The sequence below is a fragment of the Lepisma saccharinum genome, chromosome 18, assembly GCF_977018435.1.
Source record: "Lepisma saccharinum chromosome 18, izLepSacc3.1, whole genome shotgun sequence".
Classification (NCBI taxonomy): Eukaryota; Metazoa; Arthropoda; class Insecta; order Zygentoma; family Lepismatidae; genus Lepisma; species Lepisma saccharinum.
Genome location: NC_139246.1, coordinates 33,562,055 through 33,584,069, shown reverse-complemented (window position 1 = coordinate 33,584,069; position 22,015 = coordinate 33,562,055). Strand labels below are relative to the sequence as shown.

The following is a 22,015-nucleotide window of genomic DNA, read 5'->3' as shown; positions in this document are numbered from 1 at the left end:
GTTCATTATATGGAAATAAATTTCATTTTTTTTTAAATTCATTTTTTTGCCAGGGATTGTATTTTTTTATATAGTGGCATGTGCTTTCATAACTAACTAACTAACTCTCTAGCCTTCTCAAAACCCAAAAAAAGGTTCATGGCTGCATCAACACAGGCCTTCCACCCGTCCCTATCTTGAGAAAGGTCTATATACTCTTTTCCAACCCTACCAAATTTTTCCGTTAGGTCCATCCCAAAATATTGTCCTTCCATCTTCGTCTTAGTTTTCCTACAGGTCTGTTACCATCAGGTCTCCCAACAAGAATCCTGTAAACTCCTTTTTTTTCCTCTCCCATTCGTGCCACACATGGCCTGTCCACCTAAGTCTTCTTGATTTAATTAATCTAATAATATCTGGACATGAATATAAATTTATGTAGTTCTAAATTATGTAACCTTCTCCACTCACCTATCTTCTCACCCCTTTTTTAGATCCAAATATTTTCCTAACGATCTTATTTTCAAATACTCTCAATTTATGTTCCTCTTTCAATATGACAGACCAAGTTTCACATCCATATAATACAACAGGCAAAATTACTGTTTTGTATATTTTAACTATAAGTTTCTTAGAGAGAAGTAACATACATTTCCTAAATTAAGCCTACTTTTTTATTTTATGTCCTCTTTAATATACACTGCTCAAAATAATTAGGGGATCAGGCAAAAATAAGTAGGGGATCAGACCAGATATCAAAACTTATGTAAGCATACTAATACCAGATCCTTTATTTCATTCTGAGATTAGTTACAACAAGATATGCTGTCATGATACCTGATGTTAATGACATTAATGACATGTGACGCGATATGATAATTAGAGAATCAGTAGGACAGCACAAAAACAGACACAAACACTACAGCAACTTTACTCTAGTACGGTGTATGGCCAACACTGCTGCACACCTGCGTGACATGGAATCAATGTGCTGTTGCGGGATACGTAAACACTCTGCCAGAAGGGCAATTTCCAGCTCTTCACGAGTTGTGGGAGGTGCTGATCGAGCTGCAGCTTGTCGGCCTAATGCATCCCAGATGTGCTCGATTGGATTTAAGTCTGGAGAGCAAGCTGGCCAGGGTAGACGCTCGATACCCTCCTGGTCCAGCATGTCGTCCACCAACCCAGCTCGGTGGGGACGAGCATTATCATCCACGAAACGGAAAGAATCACCAATGACACCAGCATAAGGCACGACATAAGGTCGGAGGATCTCGTCTCTATACCTTCGAGCTGTCAAGGTGCCATCGCGGATGATGTGCAGGTCCGAATGTCCACCAATACGGATTCCTGCCCACACCATCAGTCCACCGCCACCATATCGGGAACGTTCGTGCACAAAAGCTGGGTTGTTTCGTGTTCCGCGTTCCCTCCAGATGAGAACACGTCGACTGTCAGGTTCCACACTGAATCGCGACTAATCAGAGAACAGAACGGACCTCCATTCGGCATGTCCACAACCACGATGTTCCTCCGCCCAGTTTCTACGGGCTATACGCTGTTGTAAAGTTAATGGAACGCACACCATGGGCCTACGTGCATAGAGGCCATCTTCATGAAGACGATTACGGACAGTTTGAGATTACACTCTGTGTCCCGTTGCTGTTTGCCAGGCACGTTGCAGTAGCGTTGCATTCTGCCCCTTGTTCAGACGGGCTGTGATTAAGAGATAACGGTCCTTCCTCGATGTTGTTGCTCGTGGACGACCTTGGCCTTGCCTTCTGCGAACACTTCCTGTTGTTTCAAAACGATTCCATAGTCTGGAAATCACACTTTGCGACACTCCAATGGCGTGTGCTACCTGGCGTTGTGACTGCCCAGCTTCAATCCTTCCTATGGCTCTCAAAGCCAGAGCTTCCGGTAAATCACGTTGGTGCGGCATTGCCTTTCTCACCTGAACCTTTGCCTTCCCCAACTAAACTATATCGCTTACCCGAGACGACTAGCATACAACTCCAGCACGCACACACTCATCCCCTCTACACTCTGATATCACCAGTGTGAATGTTACGTCATGTTTAAGGCACTGGAACTTTTGTTTACGGGTCTTTAGCAGCTTATTGTAGCTCATACAGGCGCTGACAATATATCTGGTCTGATCCCCTACTTATTTTTGCTTGATCCCCTACTTATTTCTGCCTGATCCCCTAATTATTTTGAGCAGTGTAATTTTCATTTGTTAATTTTACTCCTAAGTATTTGAATTTTTAAACTGGTTCAAATAAGTTGTTATCATGTGCAAACCACTGAACCGGAAATCAACAGCGTTGAGGCAGGGGTCCCAGGTTCAAATCCTGGCCTGGGCATGGGTGTTATTTGTGGTGTCCCTTCATTAATTTCATCATCATCACATACTCATCTTCGCGTTTAGCCAAAAGTGGCGGAAAAAAGTAAAATAAACGAAATCAATTAATTGGTGCTAACCACTACGTCACGAGGTCGAGTGGTACAGAAAGGCTAATCGGGACTACAATTTAAAGTAGGATCCGAACAACTAAGTGCCTCCACCGGGTATCGAACCCAGGACCCCTTGATTACAAGGCGATCGGGGATGCCCTCTCATGCACACGTGTTGAATCATGGACAATAAAGGCATCAGACCAAAAAATCGGTGCCTTCGAAAAGGTGGTGCTGGTTGCGAATGCTACGAATCTATTAGACGTTTGAAAGAACTGACGAACGATTTGAAATGAATTGTGTATTCTAGAAAGGTTCTAGACAGTTTTGCTGTCATCAGATTTTACAATACTTTGAGCATGTAGCACGTCGTTTTGAAACTGGTCCTGGGAATCCATTCTCCAAGGAATGGAAGAAGAATAAATATCCAGAGGTTATTTACCAATTAGATGGATGGATCAAATTGAACATTTTATATGGACTCACATTTCCTTACGAGATGCATACAGAAATTTAATTTTGAGAAATGAAGAGGACGAATTGAACGTAATTTAGTTGTACAGAATGTTTACGAGAGATTGAGTATCTATATATTTCCGCAGATGCAACGACAATCGGGATACAGCAATCCGCGGCCATTATTAAGAGCTGTTGTTGGATGACATCACCGCAGAAACAGATGGAACTGGTGAATAAAAAGCAGTTGTTTTGATGCAGCCATATCACTGCAAGAATCCTATATCCTTTCTTCCGCGTTACAGCATTATTGCTTCTAAGAGTAGAACTTCATTCACAGCCGCATATAAAGGCCATCATCGCAGAAACGCCTCACGATATAGAAACATGTTTTTTAGAAAGTTACATTACTGGAGCGTGCGTACTTGAAAATACGTTTTTTTTTTTTTTACACTCACCTTTCAGAGCCTTTTTCCGCTCTTTTAGTTCGTCACTGCAATGAAACGTAAAAAGAAAGTTAGTATTAGGTCGTAGTAGATTACACTGAGGGCCCATTGACAGACGATCTCTGCCTTACAGGAAAACATCGTAAGGGGAGACAGCCTTATAGGAAAATGTCGTAAGTCATTTCAAAAGTAGGTCAAAGGGCTGCGCCAGAACGAAGCATCCCACCTGTCGGGTTTAGTGTGTCGGTCGAGTCTCGGTGTCCTCTGTCCTCCCATATCAAAATAAACATAGGTCGTCATAGAACCAATTTTTATTTCATCAAATCGAAAATTTTCTAAGTCCACAGCGTTAAAAAAATCTTAAATTGCAAATATCTCGAAAATGATAAGAGTTATCGAAAAAATATATCGAAAAACACCCCCATCCGGTATCGTTAGATACCCCCTGTCGATTTTGGAGGTGTAGAATACGTGTACCAAGTTTTGGTGGTCCTGGGGTCAAGGGGTAAGAAGTTAACCCACCCTCTCAAAACTTTTGATCACTCGTAACTTTTGAACGAATAGTCGTAGAAAGGTCGGGTTTAGTGCGTCGGTCGAGTCTCGGTGTCCTCTGTCCTCCCATACCAAAATAAACATAGGTCGTCATGGAACCAAATTTGACCCCTCTGTCGAAAAATTTTCCAAGTCCAGCGTTAAATTGCAAATGTCTCGAAAAACAGTGAGAGAGAGATAGCGCAAAAATCCTCCCCGTTGACCCTTTTGTCGATATTGGTGATGCAGAGTACGTGTACAAAGTTTTTTTTTTTTTTAGAGGTCCTGGGTCAAGGGTGGGCCAATTGCCAAAATATTTTTTTTTAATCGCTCGTAACTTTCGAAAGGATGATCATAGAGAGAGCTGGGATTTCTTGCGTTAGCATCGTCTAGGTGTCCTCTGTCCTCCCATACCAAAATAAACATAGGTCGTCATGGAACCAAAAATTTTTTGGAAATTTTTTTCCAAGTCCTGCGTTAAAAAAATCTTAAATTGCAAATATCTCGAAAATGATAAGAGTTATCGAAAAAATATATCGAAAAACACCCCCATCCGGTATCGTTAGATACCCCCTGTCGATTTTGGAGGTGTAGAATACGTGTACCAAGTTTTGGTGGTCCTGGGGTCAAGGGGTAAGAAGTTAACCCACCCTCCCAAAACAACTTTCATCACTCGTAACTTTTGAACGAATAGTCGTAGAGAGGTCGAGTATTGTGTCGGTCGAGTCTCGGTGTCCTCTGTACACCCATACCAAAATAAACATAGGTCGTCATGGAACCAATTTTTTTTTTCAATCGAAAATTTTCCAAGTCCTGCGTTAAATTGCAAATACCGCTACAATACCATTTTTTGCATCATGAGGAGAAAAACATCGTAGCAGGGGCCCAAATCCATCGTTAGGTTTAAAAAAATCATAGCAGTGGGCCACATTGTAGGAGGGCCCCCCGTTAGGTTTAAAAAAAAAACATTGTAGCAGGTCGTAGTAGATTACACTGAGGGACAGACGATCGCCGTAAGTGGAGACAGCCTTATAGGAAGTCATTTCAAAAGTAGGTCAATGGGCGTTGCTAGAACGTACGCCTTACAGGAAAACATCGTAAGGGGAGACAGCCTTATAGGAAAATGTCGTAAGTCATTTCAAAAGTAGGTCAAAGGACGAGGTAGCATAAGAGCAAGATTTGCAGGAGGTAATAAATAGCTTAAAAAGTGATGCCAGAGCTTCTTCTCTCCATTTTTCTCTCACTGTAGGTTAGTTTAGTCCGTAAAACGTCGAAAAATAAAAAGTAGGTCAAAGGGCCCTTCCAGAACGTACCATACATACTACTAGAGAGTCTTGATATACAGCAAATTCCATCATAAATAACTACTTTGGCAAATGTTTAATCAATCCTTCAAGCCTGAACCTCCAAGTTGATCGGGTACCATCTCGACTTATTTTGACACAACAAAACACTACAGAGCTGAACAAGCGCTTGAACAGAATTAAACAATGAAGCGACCCAACATACATCAAAACACAGCCCAGTTTTAGTATTCGATACAAAAGTACTTGTGCAACACCAGAAATCTGAAAAAATTACCAAATACATGCCATCTAAAGACAGCCAGGGCCTTGCGATATGCTGCTACGCCATTGCTTAAGAATCCAGGATAGATGTCGCAAGTGCATTGACTTCCTGGGAGAATATGTAGAAAAGTGAAGCAGTTACAGCTTCCTAGCTCAATTATTTATGGGTAAAGCTCAACACGTATCAGCCTCCCCTCGTATCGGCTGTTTCCTTTGACTGTTCTCGGCTGCCCCGTTTTGAAAGACTTGTAGTTTACACATGTTGGATTTGGCTGTTGTGCCACGCTGCGATGGTATACGTTATGGCTAATGGTACCGTGGCTTTGTAGATCTTGAAGCGAGTCTCCAATGATAGCCCTAGGATTCTGAAGATTGAGTACAATCCTCATAGCCTTTGGTTCAGTGGCGGCCGGCGGCAACTATGATGGGTAGTGCCAAAGTGATCAAGAAATCGAAAAAAACAAACCTCCGTAATGCTACCCCTCCGTAATGCCAGGGGTTTCGCCACTGGCCAAGATGTTTTTCCTCGTTTGGTAACGTGGAAAACAACGTGTGTTTAAGTAATAACGTACCCCATTAATCTTCACTCACTAACCTATCTCTAAACACTACAGGACGCTTCCCTAAAAATATAACAATTACAAGAGGTAAGGAAAAACAAATCCTATCACCTTCTCCTCCTCCATGCACACGTATTCTAACTGAATTTCGAAAATATCTTTGTTATGAAAGGAAATTGTCGAAATGCCAAAGGAAACTCGCATCATCATAGGATTTTTTACTTTTATATTTTTAAAAAAGTCTGAATGGCCCTCTTGGTGCATCTATCTATTATCAAAAATGTTCATTTAACTTTGGACAGTGACGTGCGGTGACGTCGACACTTGGGGTAGCAGTCAGTGGCATGCTCAGGGGAGGGGGGGCGGTTGGTGTGGGTCACACCCCTCCCCCCTTTAGGGTCCAGTATTCCCAAAAAAAAGAATGTCAATAACAGGAAAAGATTGCAAATGATGAATGAGTACTAAAAGAAAGTACACGTAACCCCCACCCACATTCGAAATAAAAAACGATTTGACTACTAAGCCAGAGATCCCGGGTTCGAATCTCGGCTTGACCATGGGTATTCTTTGTGTGTGTCTCTTGCCCTTCATCAATTTTATCGTATCATCTTCGCGATTAGCCAAAAGTGGCGGAAAAGCAAAGTAAAAAAAACAAATCGAGCAATCAATCAATGATTTGATTTGATTTCATTTTTGTTACTTAGCGTCGCTTTTTTGTCACATTTGGTTAATTGCGAAGATAATACGATAAAATTAATGAAGGTACAAACACAAAGAACACCCATGCCCAGGTCGGGGTTCGAACCCGGAACTCGTGTTGTCGTAGAGCGCTGTGGTAACCACTCCCCCCACGGTTGGTTGATTTGGTGTTTAAGTCCACTTTATGCACAGAAACAAAACAGGTAACAAAACACACTTTTTTGTAGTTTCTTCAATAATATTCATTTGGCTTTTTGAGTTCTGAGATACATTTTTCATTCCAAATTATTTCATTATTCACTGCAAAGTACAACACATAGGACAAGAATGCACACTCATCACGGGTTCGAATCCTGGCCTGAGTTGTTCATATGAGGTCCCTTCATCAATTTCATCATATCATCACTCATCCTCATTTTTGCGATATCCAAATGTGGCAGAAAAGAGAAGTAAAATAAACCAAACCAACAACAATATGAACGCGCGTTCTCTTGCCCAAATAAATTCATCCGTATTTATGACTGTTAGAGGCCAAGAGTAGTATATTTAAATAAAACACTACTAAAACGAAAGTGAGAGAGAGCCTGAGCACATATTTGTAATTTAATCATTATATATTCCATATTTGAAAAAGAAAGAAAGCATAACATTATTGTCTGCACATAACACGTTCCCATTTCATAAATAATAAAACTACATCCATATTATACATACATATTGTACAACGTGTAAAAGGTTATGTAAATACAGAGAACATAAGTACTGCAGAAAATTCTACCCTGAATTCTTTAGAGGATTTACAAAAAAATCTATGAGAAACCAATCCCCTATCTGTCCTATAGGAGATAGACTGGGGGACCTGAAAGCCTTGGTTTTCAACCATTGCAGCGGAGGCCGAGGGGGCAAGGGAGGTAGAGGTAGAAATCTTCATTTTTCCTTCGGCCGGCCGTTTCTACCTGGAAACTGGTCAGGCGGAAGAAGAGCGAGCTAGGGTATCCAGCCAGCTTTGCCCGCGGATCACACCGATGGACGAGAAGCGCGTTGAAAAGAAAGTGTTGCATATGAATTGTGGCTTTAACAAGACAAAAAATATTGTGATTTGAATATAATTCAAGATGTGAAATTGATTGATCTATCTCTGCTAGACTAGCTACTCCTCAGTGTACGTCACTAACTTTGGAAAGTACTAGGTTCATTTCTCCAAAAGTAGGAAGAAATTACTTCCCTTCCCCAACGGGTCTTTAGCGACTTTTCTCTGAAGGTTGCAACTGTGTCAACACTGCGAAAGTTCCCCCGTCGTGCCAGGCCAAGACGGACACGGTTTCTTATGGGCTAACCCCGGCCCCTGCCACTTTGTTCTCTGCTCTTCAACCCTCTGCACGTGTCAACTTGGCATGTATAGTGCTCGTCCCCAAAGAAACCTCACTTTACTTCAAAGAAAGTTCCGAAAGATCAGTTTTCCCCCTTACAACCATATATCAGGTCCACGTGGAGTCCAGTAAATCCTCCCCTGAAACCTTTTCCACCAATAGTGTCCGTCCAAAAAATGACAGCTCTCGTCAACTCCACGTGGACTAAATGAGATGTTGCTAATTCAGTTAATTTAGAGATTTTTGAACGCGAGGTTGCGATTCTTTATCTTTGCTAGGTTGTGTTATTGTACTGTGCAATTTGTTTAATACAATATAAAGACCATGGGAGTAAAACGTCGCAGTGAATGAATGGTTGTCTAAACACTGCAGGCAAAAGTGACAACAGCGCTTTGCCGAAAAACAGGTGGTGGCTCGAAACCAGATACGGATCTGGTCAGCTTCCTCTGGGGTGATGTCAAAGATGCCGAACTGGTGATACTTAGAGGACTTGGACTTTACTGTTGCCTCGCGAGGGTAAGAACGAAACAGCTGGCGATGCAGGGAGGAGGTTGGGGCGGTCGTCACGTCAGCTTGACGGATTGCAAGATTCGAATCTCCTTGTCTGTAAACTATCAATGTATTCATTTAACAATACTTGGCGAGGTATGAGTTTCTTCTGAGGGTAGTACCATGGCACGGCGGCTCTACCCCTTGAGCCGCCACTGCTTTGGTTGCCTTTGTACTTATCTCATCGACATGTTGTCTCAACGTTTGATTATGTTTGGCCAAGACATCGCGCACTGACACTGATTAAAGTTAAGTGCACTTTATATACATTTCACGTGCTCCCTCTTCTATTGGGTATACATTACGAAGGTTTATGTTCTAAACCTGATACACATTTTCACGATTATACTGCAACTAAAGTACAGACATAAATTAGGAGTGAAATTCTTATTATTATGATGAGTAGAAAATAAACACACATGACAGTTTGTATTATCAAAATAAACCGCAATCTTCTGTGAGTAATGTAATCTTACATACGGGTTTCGAAATAATGCTCAAAATTAAAAAATATAAATTTTAATAATTTTCTCCGACTTTTTGTTCATTTTTAAAACATATGATGCTTTACAATTCCCTCTTTGAGGGGAAAATGCCAATAAGCTACCTTGATATTATATATATTTGGCGATCCATGTAGTATATTTTGCAACATCTGCAAAAATTACATAATGGTTAGTGTTGCAGATTCTTTCGCCCTCTTTGGGTACGCTCACACTAACTATTCCTCGTAAATGCCACACTTCCTTTCCATGCTCATCTATGGGGAACACCATGCCTCCTCCACTGTCACCATTGCAGACGCTAGTACCTGGAATGACAACAAGATGGAGTCAGTGCTCTTCAGTAATTATTGCAATAGTAACTATTCTCTAGGAATTGAAAACGCAAAGGTTATTGCCATAGCAGCACATGAGAAGAGGTTGAGAGCATTCTATTATGGGTAATTGTGGCTGTAGGATAATTAAGGGGAGCGGTGAGGGCTTTAGCCCACCATGAAATAATATTAGCCCATCTACCTTCCCACCGAAACAGCTCATATAAGAAATTTGGAGATACGGGGGGAATACGAAAAGAAATAGGATAAGCGAACTGCTGATAGAAAGAGTTAGAAGGAGCTAGGAAAAGCAAGAGAGTGGAGTAATGGAAAATATAAGGGAGAAAGTAATGATAACATGAAATGAAAGAGAGAAAGGGGTAGAACGAAATGGAAACAGAGCAGTAGAAACAGAGTAAAATATACAAAAACATGAAGAAAGGTACAGATGGATAGAGACAGAGGATAGCAGGAGAGAAATAGATATGTAAAAACATGATGAAAGGTTAAGATGGAGAGAGACAGAGGATAGCAGGAGAGAAAGAGATATACAAAAACATGAAGGAAGGTAGAGAAAGAGAGTCAGAAAGAGAGAGAAATATATATAGAAACAGAAAGAAAGAAAGCTAGAGAAACAAAAGAATTAAGAGAGAAAGAGTGAATAATATAGAAAGAGAGGATGAAAGAAATAGTGTCCGAAAGAAAGAGAGAAGCAGTAGACGAGAACGAGATAGAAAAGCACAGAAAGATAAAGCTGGAGAAACATAAAAAAAGGCAGAAAGATAGTGAAACAAAGAAGGGTAGAAAGAGAAAGAGAAACAGACAAAAAAAAACAAGATCGAGAACAACAATCTTGGAAGCTAGGGGAAAATAATTTATCCCATTCTTGAGCTTACCCACAACAAAATTCTTTGATAACGTCACTAGCAGGAAACAAGAAACACTTTTGCGATATAAATATTACTGTTTTTTCATGCTTCATTAGTATTATTACTATTCTGAGATTGATTTCGGATTCAAAACTCCCAATGCAGTCCAACAGCACTTGCTTCTTACCTTCCCAACAGGCACGTATCTAGAAATATATTTCGGGGGGTCTGAATCAAGAGTCTAATAAAAATAATAATTTAAATTAAAATGATTGTATTAAATTAATTAAATATGTATATTATTTTACATTGTATTGTTATCACGTGAGTAGGTAAAAATACGACATAAGAATAGATATAACAACAGCACATATTCATTATCTATAGATTACATATATTAGGCGCATCCAGAAAGTAAGTTTCCCTGGGGTCGTGCACAAAAAGGAAACATTATTTCATTCAATGATTTATTGCCACAGATACAGCACCTGTCCAGTTACTTGTCAATATAATTCCCGCCGGAATTCAGGCACTTGTCATAGCGTGGGACCAACTTATGTATACCTGCGTCGTAGAAGTCCACCGCCTGGGTGCAGAAACATTGTGTGACAACCGTCTGAACATCTTCGTCGCTGTGAAAATGTTGACCGGACAGGAACATTTTCAGGTACAAGAACAGATGGTAATCACTGGGAGCGAGATCCGAGTTGTACGATGGATGATCGAACACCTCTAAACCGAATCTGTCCACAAGGGCTGCAGTGCGCCTAGCCATATGCGGCTTCGCATTGTCGTGCAGCAAGATCACCCCGGCACTGAGCTTACCCCGTCGTTTATTCTGAATGGCTCGTCGCAATGTCTCCAGTGTTTCACAGTAACGGTTAGCGTTCACAGTCTCACCTCTGGGCAGAAACTTGATGAGCAGAATGCCTTGTCTATCCCAGAACACAGTGCACATCACTTCTCGCGCCGACACAGTCTGTTTCAACTTCGTCCTGCATGGAGATCCACTGTGACGCCAATGCATGAACTGCTGCTTGCTTTCTGGGTTGCTGTATGCAACCCGCGTTTCATCCCCTGTGATGATCCTGTTGAGAATGTCGTCATTATCATGGTAACGCTGCAGAAATGTCAGTGCCGTGCCCATGCGTTTTCCATTGTGTTCGGGCGTCAGTTGTTTCGGCACCCACCGGGCACACAATTTCCGGAACAAGAGGAGCTTGGTGACAATGTCGTGCAACAACGACCGAGAAATCTGCGGGCAATGGCTGCTGAGTTCCGTGATCGTGACGCGACGATCCTCCAATATGCGCTGTTGCACCTGCTCCACAAGCTCGTCCATAACGGCCGATGGCCGCCCACTACGCTCGTCGTCATGCACATTTTGCCGGCCTTCAGTAAATGTCCTGCACCAACGACGCACAATCTGCTTGCTCATTACGTCTGGCCCATATATCTGGCACAGTTGACGATGAATTTCGATCGGCTGTATGTTTTGTGCGTTCAAGAACGTGATCACAGAACGAACCTCGCACGCGGCGGCAGATGGAATAAGAGCCGCCTTGTTTCATCACTACCGCGACGCTCTTGAGGACTTTCGGCGTCTTCTGGGACATTAACTAGCCAGGGCATGTACCTCTCACGCATGCGCAAAACCGGTTTCAATATGCATGGCCTGCCACCTGTGGCCGAGTGGGAAACTTACTTTCTGGATGCGCCTAATAGTTTAGACCGCCAAAATTAAGAATTGAATATTTATTCAATAACAAAAAAATAATCTTACATCCAGTTGACGAAAAGTAAAGTTCATGATTAATATTTTATGCATATTATTATAAGTACACTAGTAGTGTGCATAAATCTTCTTTGGTATGTCATTTTCACTTGGGGGGTCCGAACCCCCTGCACCCCCTTCAATACGTCCTTGCTTCTCAACAAGGGTCCTGTGGACTCCTCTGTTCTCTCTGCCTTTCCAGTTAAGTTTTCTTCATTTCATTAACCTAATAACATTAAAATATAAATAGATAATAAATAAACACAGAGGAAAGTTTTGACTTCATTCTTTCTCCTTAGCGTCAGTGGCCGAGGTGCAAGTGCTCGACTATATCCCAAAATTTCTTGATTCGAATCCCGACGTGTTCCTTTCATCAATTTTATTTAATCGTCATGATTAGCCAAAACTGGTAGCAAAGCAATGCAAACAAAATTTTAAAAAGAAAATCTGTAATATATCCAAAACTTTGTCTAAAATTTTTGTGAGTTTTCAGACATATTATTGTTTGACAGATTTGGTGTTTTAAGGCCACCTTTTGCACAGTAAGGCTAATTGGGACTGGATCTACAGTTTGAAGTGGGATCCAAACCACTATGTGCTTCCACCGGTATCGAACCCGGAACCCCTTGATTACAAGACGACAACGCTACCACTTCTCCATCGGAGAGGCCCCCAGACACATTAAAGCGTCCTCTTTTTAGCAAATGGGATCAGAAGAATAGATAGAGATTATCAAGCGATTTCTACTACATGAACAAGTTAACTTTTGGGGAAATATTTCTTGCAGATGAGTGAAAATTGTTTATTGAGGGAGGGTGTAGAAATGAACCTTGACGGGAATGGAAATTTACCTTTGTTGCCAGGGATACTTGATCTATTGAGGGGAATATCCTTGTCACCCCCCTTAATTCATACCCTTGATGAAATTGATGAAAGAACACAGACGAAATAACATGCGTGCAAACGTGGGTATATTATTAGTTATTACATGCAGCCCTGGTACTCGAACACCTGAGTGCAGGTCAATGTTACAGAGGAAGACGAACAGGGAAAGCAAGGAAGAAGGGGAAACAGGAAATATAAGAGAGAAAGAAAGCAAATGATATACGTAGTAAGAAGAAATATAAATTAGATATAGAAAGAGAATGGAACAAAGAAAAGGAAATAAAGAGAAAATGAAAGAAGGAAAAAGAGAGAATGGAAGAAAAGGTATGGAAAAGAGGAAGAAATAAACTAACAGCCTTACATGCTCGAGTCTCCTTCTGAGCATAGGTATCCTTTGTAACTGTCCATTTGTAAATTTAATCCGAACATATATTACATCAGAGTCGCGACTAGCCTAAAGAGGCATAAAATCGACGTAAAAAAGGAAATGCATGCATATACCGGGTGGTCTAAAAGTCCCGGAACGGTCACATATTGTGAGAAATACACACCGAATCGGAAAACAAAGAAATACGTGTTTAATAAGTGAAAGAAAGCTATTCAATGATATCACACTTGATTACCCACCCCCGCCCTCTGGGTGAGCTAGAGTGAAAGCGATTGTAGATTCGGAATCTGCACGTCAGTATACTCTATCGAAAGGTCTTGACGTGCAGATTCCGAATCTACAATCGCTTTCACTCTAGCTCAATTAGGGGCAGAGCGTCCCTTTGAAAATTTTATGGGTTTTATGAAATTTTCAACCCCCCCCCCTCCCGCCATATCTCCGTTCCTAATTGATCTAGGAGGATGGTTGATAGCTCGATGGAGTCGGAATGAAGTCCTCTTTCCGATTCTACAATACAAAATGTGAGTTTCCATTTAAAATTTCACAGTTGCCCCCCGCTCCACCCCCAGAGGGAGGGGATGGAGAATCATGTGTGATATCATTGAATAGCTATGTTTTACTTATTAAACACGTATTTTTTGTTTTCCGATTCGATGTGTATTGCTCACGATATGTGACCGTTCCGGGACTTTTGGACCATCCGGTATGTGTATACTGATTGATTGATTGAGTTGGTGTTTTAAGTCCACTTTATGCACAGTAAGTCTAATCGAGACTGGGCCTACAGTTTAAAGTGTGATCCGAACCACTATGTGCCTCCACCGGGTATCAAATCCTGAACCCCTTGATTACAAGGCGACGACGTGCCATCGGGGAGGCCCATAAATGTGTATATGTCTGCATACGTAAACATACACACATACATGTATAATTTTTATCCCCTTTATGAATGACAAAGCAACGCTGACACAAATGTGTCGCGTTCGAAATGTGGAGGAGCTGCGTTCGAGTCTCCGCGTAGCCAAGTGGGTAACGCTCTCGCCTTTGGGTGCAAGCCATATCGGGTTCGATCCCGGGAGGGAATCCTTCACATGTAGGTATTTGGAGAGGGTTGTTGAGCCATCGAGATTAGTTTAGTTTTGATTGTATTGCCTTATATTTTATAATTACTTTAGGATGAAGATAGTCTGTAGACAATAACTGCCGATGTTATACAATCAATCCATTGTTAACCCTTCCTTTCTGCACTCACCATTCCTGAATCCAGCACAGAACGTCCTGTTGGATGTAAATCTTGGGAAGAAATCTGGTTTGCTCCAGAGACACGTCTGTTGGGATACGACCGGCATTCTTGCCATCATCAGCTCCTCAGTGAGCGAACCCGTCTCGTCACGACCCCAGCCGATCACCTAGAAAACAAATAGAATTAATAAATTTCATAGTTATCAAAATCTTTGGATACACTTCATCCCTCTAACAAATTACCATTCTTTTCTGACATTTTTGTCTCATCAAGAGGCACGTATCTGGAAATATATTTCTGGAGGTGTCCTGCAAAACTAATAGGGTGTGTCGTATCCAATATTAGGAAGAAGAACTGTCATTAGACAGTAGGAATTCTTTACAGATTTCATAGTCGCACAGATCAATCTGAGCCCAGGGACTCTCGTGGCACAGAGGATGCATCAACCAAGAAAGAGACAAAGAGGAAAGGAAGAAATAGATGGAGGAATAAGGAATAAAGAGAGAGAGAGAAGAAAGAAATAGAGAGAGAAAAAAGAAATATATATATATATATATATATATATATATATATATATATATATATAGAGAGAGAGAGAGAGAGAGAGAGAAAGAATGGAACAGAGAAAACCAAAAAGAGAGAAAGATGGGAATGAGTAATAAAAGACAAAGAGAGAGGAAGAGGAAGAAACGAATGAAAGAGAGAAAGAAACAAATTGAGAGTGAGAGAGAGAAATAGCAGAGAAAGAAGGAAAGGTTGACAAAGAGAAAATAGAGAGAAAGAGAAGCAACGAAAAGTTGACAAAGATGGAAAATAGAAAGATAGAAAGAAGGAGAAGTTGACGAAGGGGAGAAAAGAGAGAGAGAGAGAGCGAGTTTCATTTCGGCTGAAATGACTTCATTTTCTCTGTTACACTGACATGATGAAAGGAATGAAATTTAATAAAAAAATAGTAATAGTTTTTTTTTAAGTGCTGAGCACTTAATAGAGTACAAGGTAAAAAGAGAAGTACATAACACAGATAAAAAATTGTAAGACATAGATTAGATGGTAAGAGCAACATATTTGTATTTCGTCACATTTCAAATTCTACGCTTCAATTAGATCTATTATTAAATGTCTAACACTGTGCATAGGCCTTTGAACTGATTTGTTTCTCATGTTCCAATTGGGTATTTTGTTTAAGCTATATTGCATAAGAAATGTTCACTAGCTATCAGAGGCGCCATTTTGGGGGTCAAGGTAAATTTCGGCGGAGGAGATGGGCATAAACAATACTTTATACATGTAAATATGCATAAAATGTGTCATTCTACGTGAATTTTGGGGGAGTAGAAAGTACCTTGCCCCCGCAAAGTCTGTGCCTATGCTAGCTATCTGCCAAGACAATATCTTTTGCACAAAAATATATTCACCTTTGTCTTCTATCCAGTAACGTAGGTGACAATGTTTAACCATTCGAGATAGTAATAGTCATAATAAGTGTTTTGCTCCTCAAAGCACGTAGAGTGACAGATATTATATTTATGTATATATATTTCATGTATAAAATATTGCCCTTCCCATAATTTATTTTAAGTAATCGCCTCTGTGCATAGCAACCTGGAAAAAGAGTTTCTGTACAGATTCAACTTTGTCAAGATGGGCGATAGGACTATGATTCCCTACCATACTTTAAAATTTACAACTCTGTTTACTTACAGTTCCATCTTTGTCCACAACATCACTTAGATCCGAACGGGCGCTCCAAACACACACGGGCCTCACGTATATGGTGAATTCCACAGGACTTGCTAGAATCAAGATGGCGATGTCCCCATAGAAGTTGGTGTTGTTGTAAGTGGGATGAACATGGATCTGGTCAACCTAGAACAGGGATGGAAGTGTTAATGCATGGTTCACGCGAGGTTAGAACTCCTGCTGGGTTTTCCAGTTGGACTTGGACTAATTGTGCGTCACTGGCTCACCTTCTAGTTTTCGCCTGGCACGTAACTTGTTTTTCAGTACTTGTTGGCAGGGTGAGAAATCACTGCAGATTGGTGGGGGAAAGGAGCCGAAAGACACACACGCATGTGTGTATGTGTATATAATAGAATGAAATATATCTCAATTATTAAATAATTAAATTATAAAATATACAATATATTATATGGACTGTCCTTCATTCAAATTTCTATTTGCAAATTGAAGATTTAAATTTGCTACTAATGTTATGAACAGTGATTTACATGACAGCGAGGAGGTAAAAGTTTCATATATAAAATCTAAATGCTGTTACATGTTTTATTTATATATTTGTATATACTTTGCTGACGAAAGGCGATGAGAAATGGAGAAGAAATACCAAGTCGGACTAATTTCTGTTTTCCAGGGATTGTTGGGTGCAGTGTCCTTAGAGATGAGGCTCTTTGTTGTTCGTTCTGTGTGTTTTTTCGATATTATTCCAGTAAACTATATTCGACTTCAATTTTTTTATCTTTGTTGTTAGATATAGAACCAAACCTCTCCCCCCAGGAAAAATATGGAGAAGGGGAATTTTAGGACAAGATCGTTGGTGGGCGGAATTCCCCCTGTCCCCCTCCCCCAACACCGGGATTTCGCACCCTGCATGTTGGAATACTTTTGTTCGCACAAGACAAGCTAAAAAGATGGAAGAGAATTTTGAAGAACGTTCTAGAGAATAGCTACTGTTGTTATTAAAAATTAAAAGAATTAAAATAAAATTATGTGGCAGAAATTGTCTCGAAAGCAAGTAGGGTTCACTCAACAAGCTTTCTAATGAACATGGGTGTTAATGTAGCAGCTGGGAAGGTTCTGTTGGAAGACTGAGAGCCAGAAGTTTTGATTGTTCAGACTTTCTCTACTATGGTTAGTGGTTTTGAAAAAAAAAATGGTCACATGATCTGCCCCTTGGTCATTTTGCAGAAATTGCGGCCATCTTGGATTTTTTTATTTAAAAAAAACATATCGCATAATATGGCAATGTAATATGTCATTTCATATGTTTTTTGACACCCAGAGTGCAATAATGACATGCAAATCGCATTTGGAGAGAGGTTTGTAGAAATTGAGGGCAACATTCAAAATGCTGTCATAGTTTTTTTTATAACGTTTGTACGTTTGTACATACGTTTAAGAAGAACACTGCATTAATTCATTTTTCTTTTCCATTTCGCGGAAGAATTCATGACTTGCGAAGAATTAATAATGGAAATAGTTGAATTAGTGCAATTTCCATTGAAGTATAAGAGAAAATACTTTAATGAAGCTTATGCTTGTTTGATAACGTAAATCGAAAGGACAAGAAAAGTTATATAGGACAGACTTTGGATGACAGAAACTCAAAGAATAAACTGGTGCACTAAGTGATGGTGTAATTATAGACATAGACGACTGTTCTATCACGCGATCTTATATCAAAACGAGTAACTAAATCATTAGATCAGTATCCTCTGAAAATTACTTCAAAGAAAACAGTCAGGTCTTCACTCCAAGGCCAAGTGAATCAAAATCCAAACAACTTTACCAAATTTGCGAGCGTGAAAGAGCACAGGAATTTCTCTAGATGTAGTTTTTGATATAATTTCTGCCGTTAGTAATGTGTCAAGTGTTTTGCCTCAGGTGCAATATATCAAAACAAGAAGTTCAAAGCCTCTAAGAAGACTCAAATCCTGTATCAATAGAAAGGATTGTAATATAAGGAAATCTGTCGAAGGTTTGAATTTTTAAATAATCTTCGTAATGAATTTATAAAGCAAAAGCACTAACTTAAAATTTGAATGTTATTGAATATATGATCGTTGCGAAGTTTTTCATGTCCAAGGGAAAAATTGCTTACCTAGCTTGCCTATCCTTCCATTATTACAGTACGTTTGTAGATAAATGACAGTCTACTGGCGTTGTTAAGGAATGTACCAATAGACTTCGTGAAGAAGCAAAAAAACTACGACTTCAATTGGGATGAACAATTTGGTGATGTGGCTGATACAAAGTCAGTGATGAAGTTTGAGCAATTTCAACCAACGGAGGGTTTCTACAAGAATTAGAAGCTTCAGCTTCTAAAACCCTAAGTACTGAATGAAGATGCAACGCATCGTTTCAAGTTGCTTATTTTCTCATTCAGAATGGGTTGAAAACAACTGCAATGTACACTGCCAGTTCTCAAGCTATTCACTAACTAACTAACTAACTCCCTAGCCTTCTTAAACCCGAAGGTTCATGGCTGCAGCAACACAGGCCTTCCATCTTTCCCTATCTTGAGCAAGTTCTATATACTCTTTTCCATCAATTTCCCTTAGGTCGATCTCAACGTTGTCCCTCCATCTTCGTCTTGGCCTTCCTACAGGTCTCTTACCATCAGGTTTCCCAACAAGAATCCTGTAAACTCCTCTTTCCTCTCCCATTCGTGCCACATGGCCTGCCCACCTAAGTCTTCTTGATTTAATTATTCTGATAATATCTGGACATGAATACAAATTATGTAGTTCTAAGTTATGTAACCTTCTCCATTCACCTGTCTCCTCATCCCTTTTAGGTCCAAATATTTTCCTAAGAATCTTATTTTCAAATACTCTCAAGTTATGTTCCTCTTTCAATGTAAGGGACCAAGTTTCACATCCATATAATACTACAGGCAAAATTACTGTTTTGTATATTTTAACTTTTAGTTTCTTAGATATTAAACGAGAAGACAAAAGTTTATGAAGAGAGAAGTAACATGCATTTCCTGAATTAAGCCTACTTTTTATTTCGTCTTTAATATAATTTTCATTTGTTAATATTACTCCTAAGTATTTGAATTTGGAAACTGGTTAAAACGAGTTGTTATCAATAATTAGATTTTGATTATTACATAACACTTGGTTTCGGCCTGTAAGCATATATTTAGTTTTCTCTTTGTTAACTTCCAAACCTATCTCTTTAGTAGTTTTGAAAAATATTTTAGCATTATTCTTAATTGTATTCACATCATCCCCCCAGTAAGTCTACATCATCTGCATATGCTAACAACTGAGTCACACCATTTAATTTTAGTCCTTCTTTAGTTTCTTTTACCTTCCTAACAGCATATTCTAAGGCAAAATTAAAGAGCAATGGAGATAATGCATCTCCTTGTTTTAACCCATCATGAATTGTAAATTTGTCAGACATATTAATACCCACACGAATTTTACTTTCTGTTTCACTGGTGCATATTTTTATCATACTAACAAGCTTCTTAGGTATTCCAAACTCTACTAATATATTATATAATTTATCTCTTTTGACCGAATCATATGCTTTTTTGAAATCAATGAATAGCTGATGGACATTTTGATTATATTCCCACTTTTTTTCAAGTGTCTGTCTGATGTGAAAAATTTGATCTGTAGTTGATCTGTTACGTTTAAATCCACATTGATAATCACCTATAATTTCATTAGCATATGGGGTTAGTCTTGTTAAAAGAATGTTAGATAATATTTTATATGTTGTTGAGAGTAGAGAAATTCCACGGTAATTATTGCAGTTCATTTTATTACTTTTTTTAAACACAGGAACAATTATGGATTCTTTCCACTGTTGAGGGATTTCTTCTTTATTCCATATTAAACAAATTAATTTATGAATTTGACATATTAATGAATTTCCACCATATTTAATTAACTCAGCTGGTATTAAATCAATGCCAGGTGCTTTGTTATTCTTTAGCCTTTTAATAGCATCCTTAACTTCAATCAAGTTAGGTTCTGGAACTAAAGGTTCTGCTGTGTGGACTTCATTAACTTCTGATTTATATCCTACATGGACATTTAAAAGGTCATTAAAGTAGTTCTTCCATCTATTTAGAATATCGCTTGGGTCAGCTAGAAAAGCACCGTCTTTATCTTGTATCAAGTTTACTTTAGGTTGCCACCCCTTTCTAAACTCATTTACACCTTTATATAAATCTCTGATATTTTTATTTTTGCTGTTTGTTTCAATTTCGTTAATTTTGCTTTTCAAGTAATCTCTTTTTTTACTTCTAAACGTGCGGTTAACTTCTCGCTTTATTCTATTATAATTGTTTAGATTTGTATCATCAGAGTTATTTAACCACCTAAGTCTAGCCTGATTTCTTATTTCTATTAGATTATGACATTCATTATCAAACCATGGCTTACTTTTTCTCGGTTTATGGTATCCTATACTTTCTTTAGCTGCTGATTCTATTGCATTACTTATGTGCTCCCAATTCTTATTTACGTCTGTTTCATTTATATTTTCATCATCATTTAAATCCTGCAAAACATCAAATCTATTTGACAGTTTAATTTGGTAATCTTTCTTAATTCTTTCATCAGTAAACTTTCCTGTATCAAATTTTAGAACTTTTAGATTTTGTTGCTTATGATTTATCACTCCGAGTCTTTCTCTTAATTTAGCAATTACTAAATAATGGTCACTGGCACAGTCAGCACCTCTATGTGTACGAATGCAATTATACTAGTATGCCTTCTCTTATCAATGAGAATATGATCTATCTGATTATGAGTTTTACCATCTGGAGAAGACCAGGTATATTTATGGATATCTTTATGTTTAAAAGTGGTACTTTTCACAATTAAATTCTTTGAGGTTGCAAAAGTAATCAATCTTATACCATTATCATTACTTAATTCATGAAGACTTTCTTTACCAATCGTGGGTTTAAATGTCTCTTCTTTGCCAATCTGTGCATTACAATCACCTAACAGTATTTTCATATCATACTGAGAAAATTTATCAAAGACCTGTTCTAACTCTGTATAAAAATCATCTTTAGTATTATCATCTTTACCTTCCGTTGGTGCATGTATGTTTATTAAAATAATTTTACACCACCTACCCTGTAAAACTGCATATGATATCCTATCATTAAGAAATTCTACTGTTTTAAGAGCCGAGATAATTCTATTATTTATGAAAAAGCCTGTTCCAAAATTATGATTTTCAGTATCACCATAGAAAAAAGTATAATTTTTAGTTTTACAATTCCCTTCTCCTGGCCACCTAACTTCCTGGACAGCTACTACATCTAATTTATACTTAACTATCTCATTAACTGTACACTGAAATGCCCCAGCCCGGTAAAGGCTCAGAACATTCCAGGTGCCTAATTTAATATCCTTATTCCTAATGTAGATCTTATCCTTAGTCCAGGGACCTCCCAAAGTAGTCCCCACCCGGAGATCCGAACGGGGGACTATTTTACCTCCGGAATATTTTACCTTGGGAACATCCATGGCCTTATATTGCTGTTTCTTGACATTTTTTTTTACAGTGCAGAGTTGTCAGCTCTACGCCTAACCCCCAATATGAATGGAGGAACTACTACACAAGACAAACACGAACACATTAGACAGCACAATTACTACACAAGACGACCACAAACACATTAGACAGCACAACTACTACACAAGACA

At 39.2% G+C, this 22,015-nt stretch overlaps 1 protein-coding gene across 1 annotated transcript in view; it reads right to left on the bottom strand.

Annotated features, from left to right (window-relative positions):
• Positions 1–9,118: 9,118 nt before the first annotated feature.
• The window catches only part of LOC146001951 (chymotrypsin-C-like), a 72,733-nt gene continuing 59,836 nt past the window's right edge, over positions 9,119–22,015 (bottom strand). Inside the window, exons 7-9 of the mRNA XM_083139669.1 lie at positions 16,293–16,457; positions 14,601–14,757; positions 9,119–9,426 (exon numbers count right to left, since the gene is read on the bottom strand). Of these exons, the coding sequence (XP_082995795.1) occupies positions 9,230–9,426; positions 14,601–14,757; positions 16,293–16,457 (519 nt within the window). The 3' untranslated portion in view covers positions 9,119–9,229. The remainder of the gene's footprint in view (positions 9,427–14,600; positions 14,758–16,292; positions 16,458–22,015) is intronic.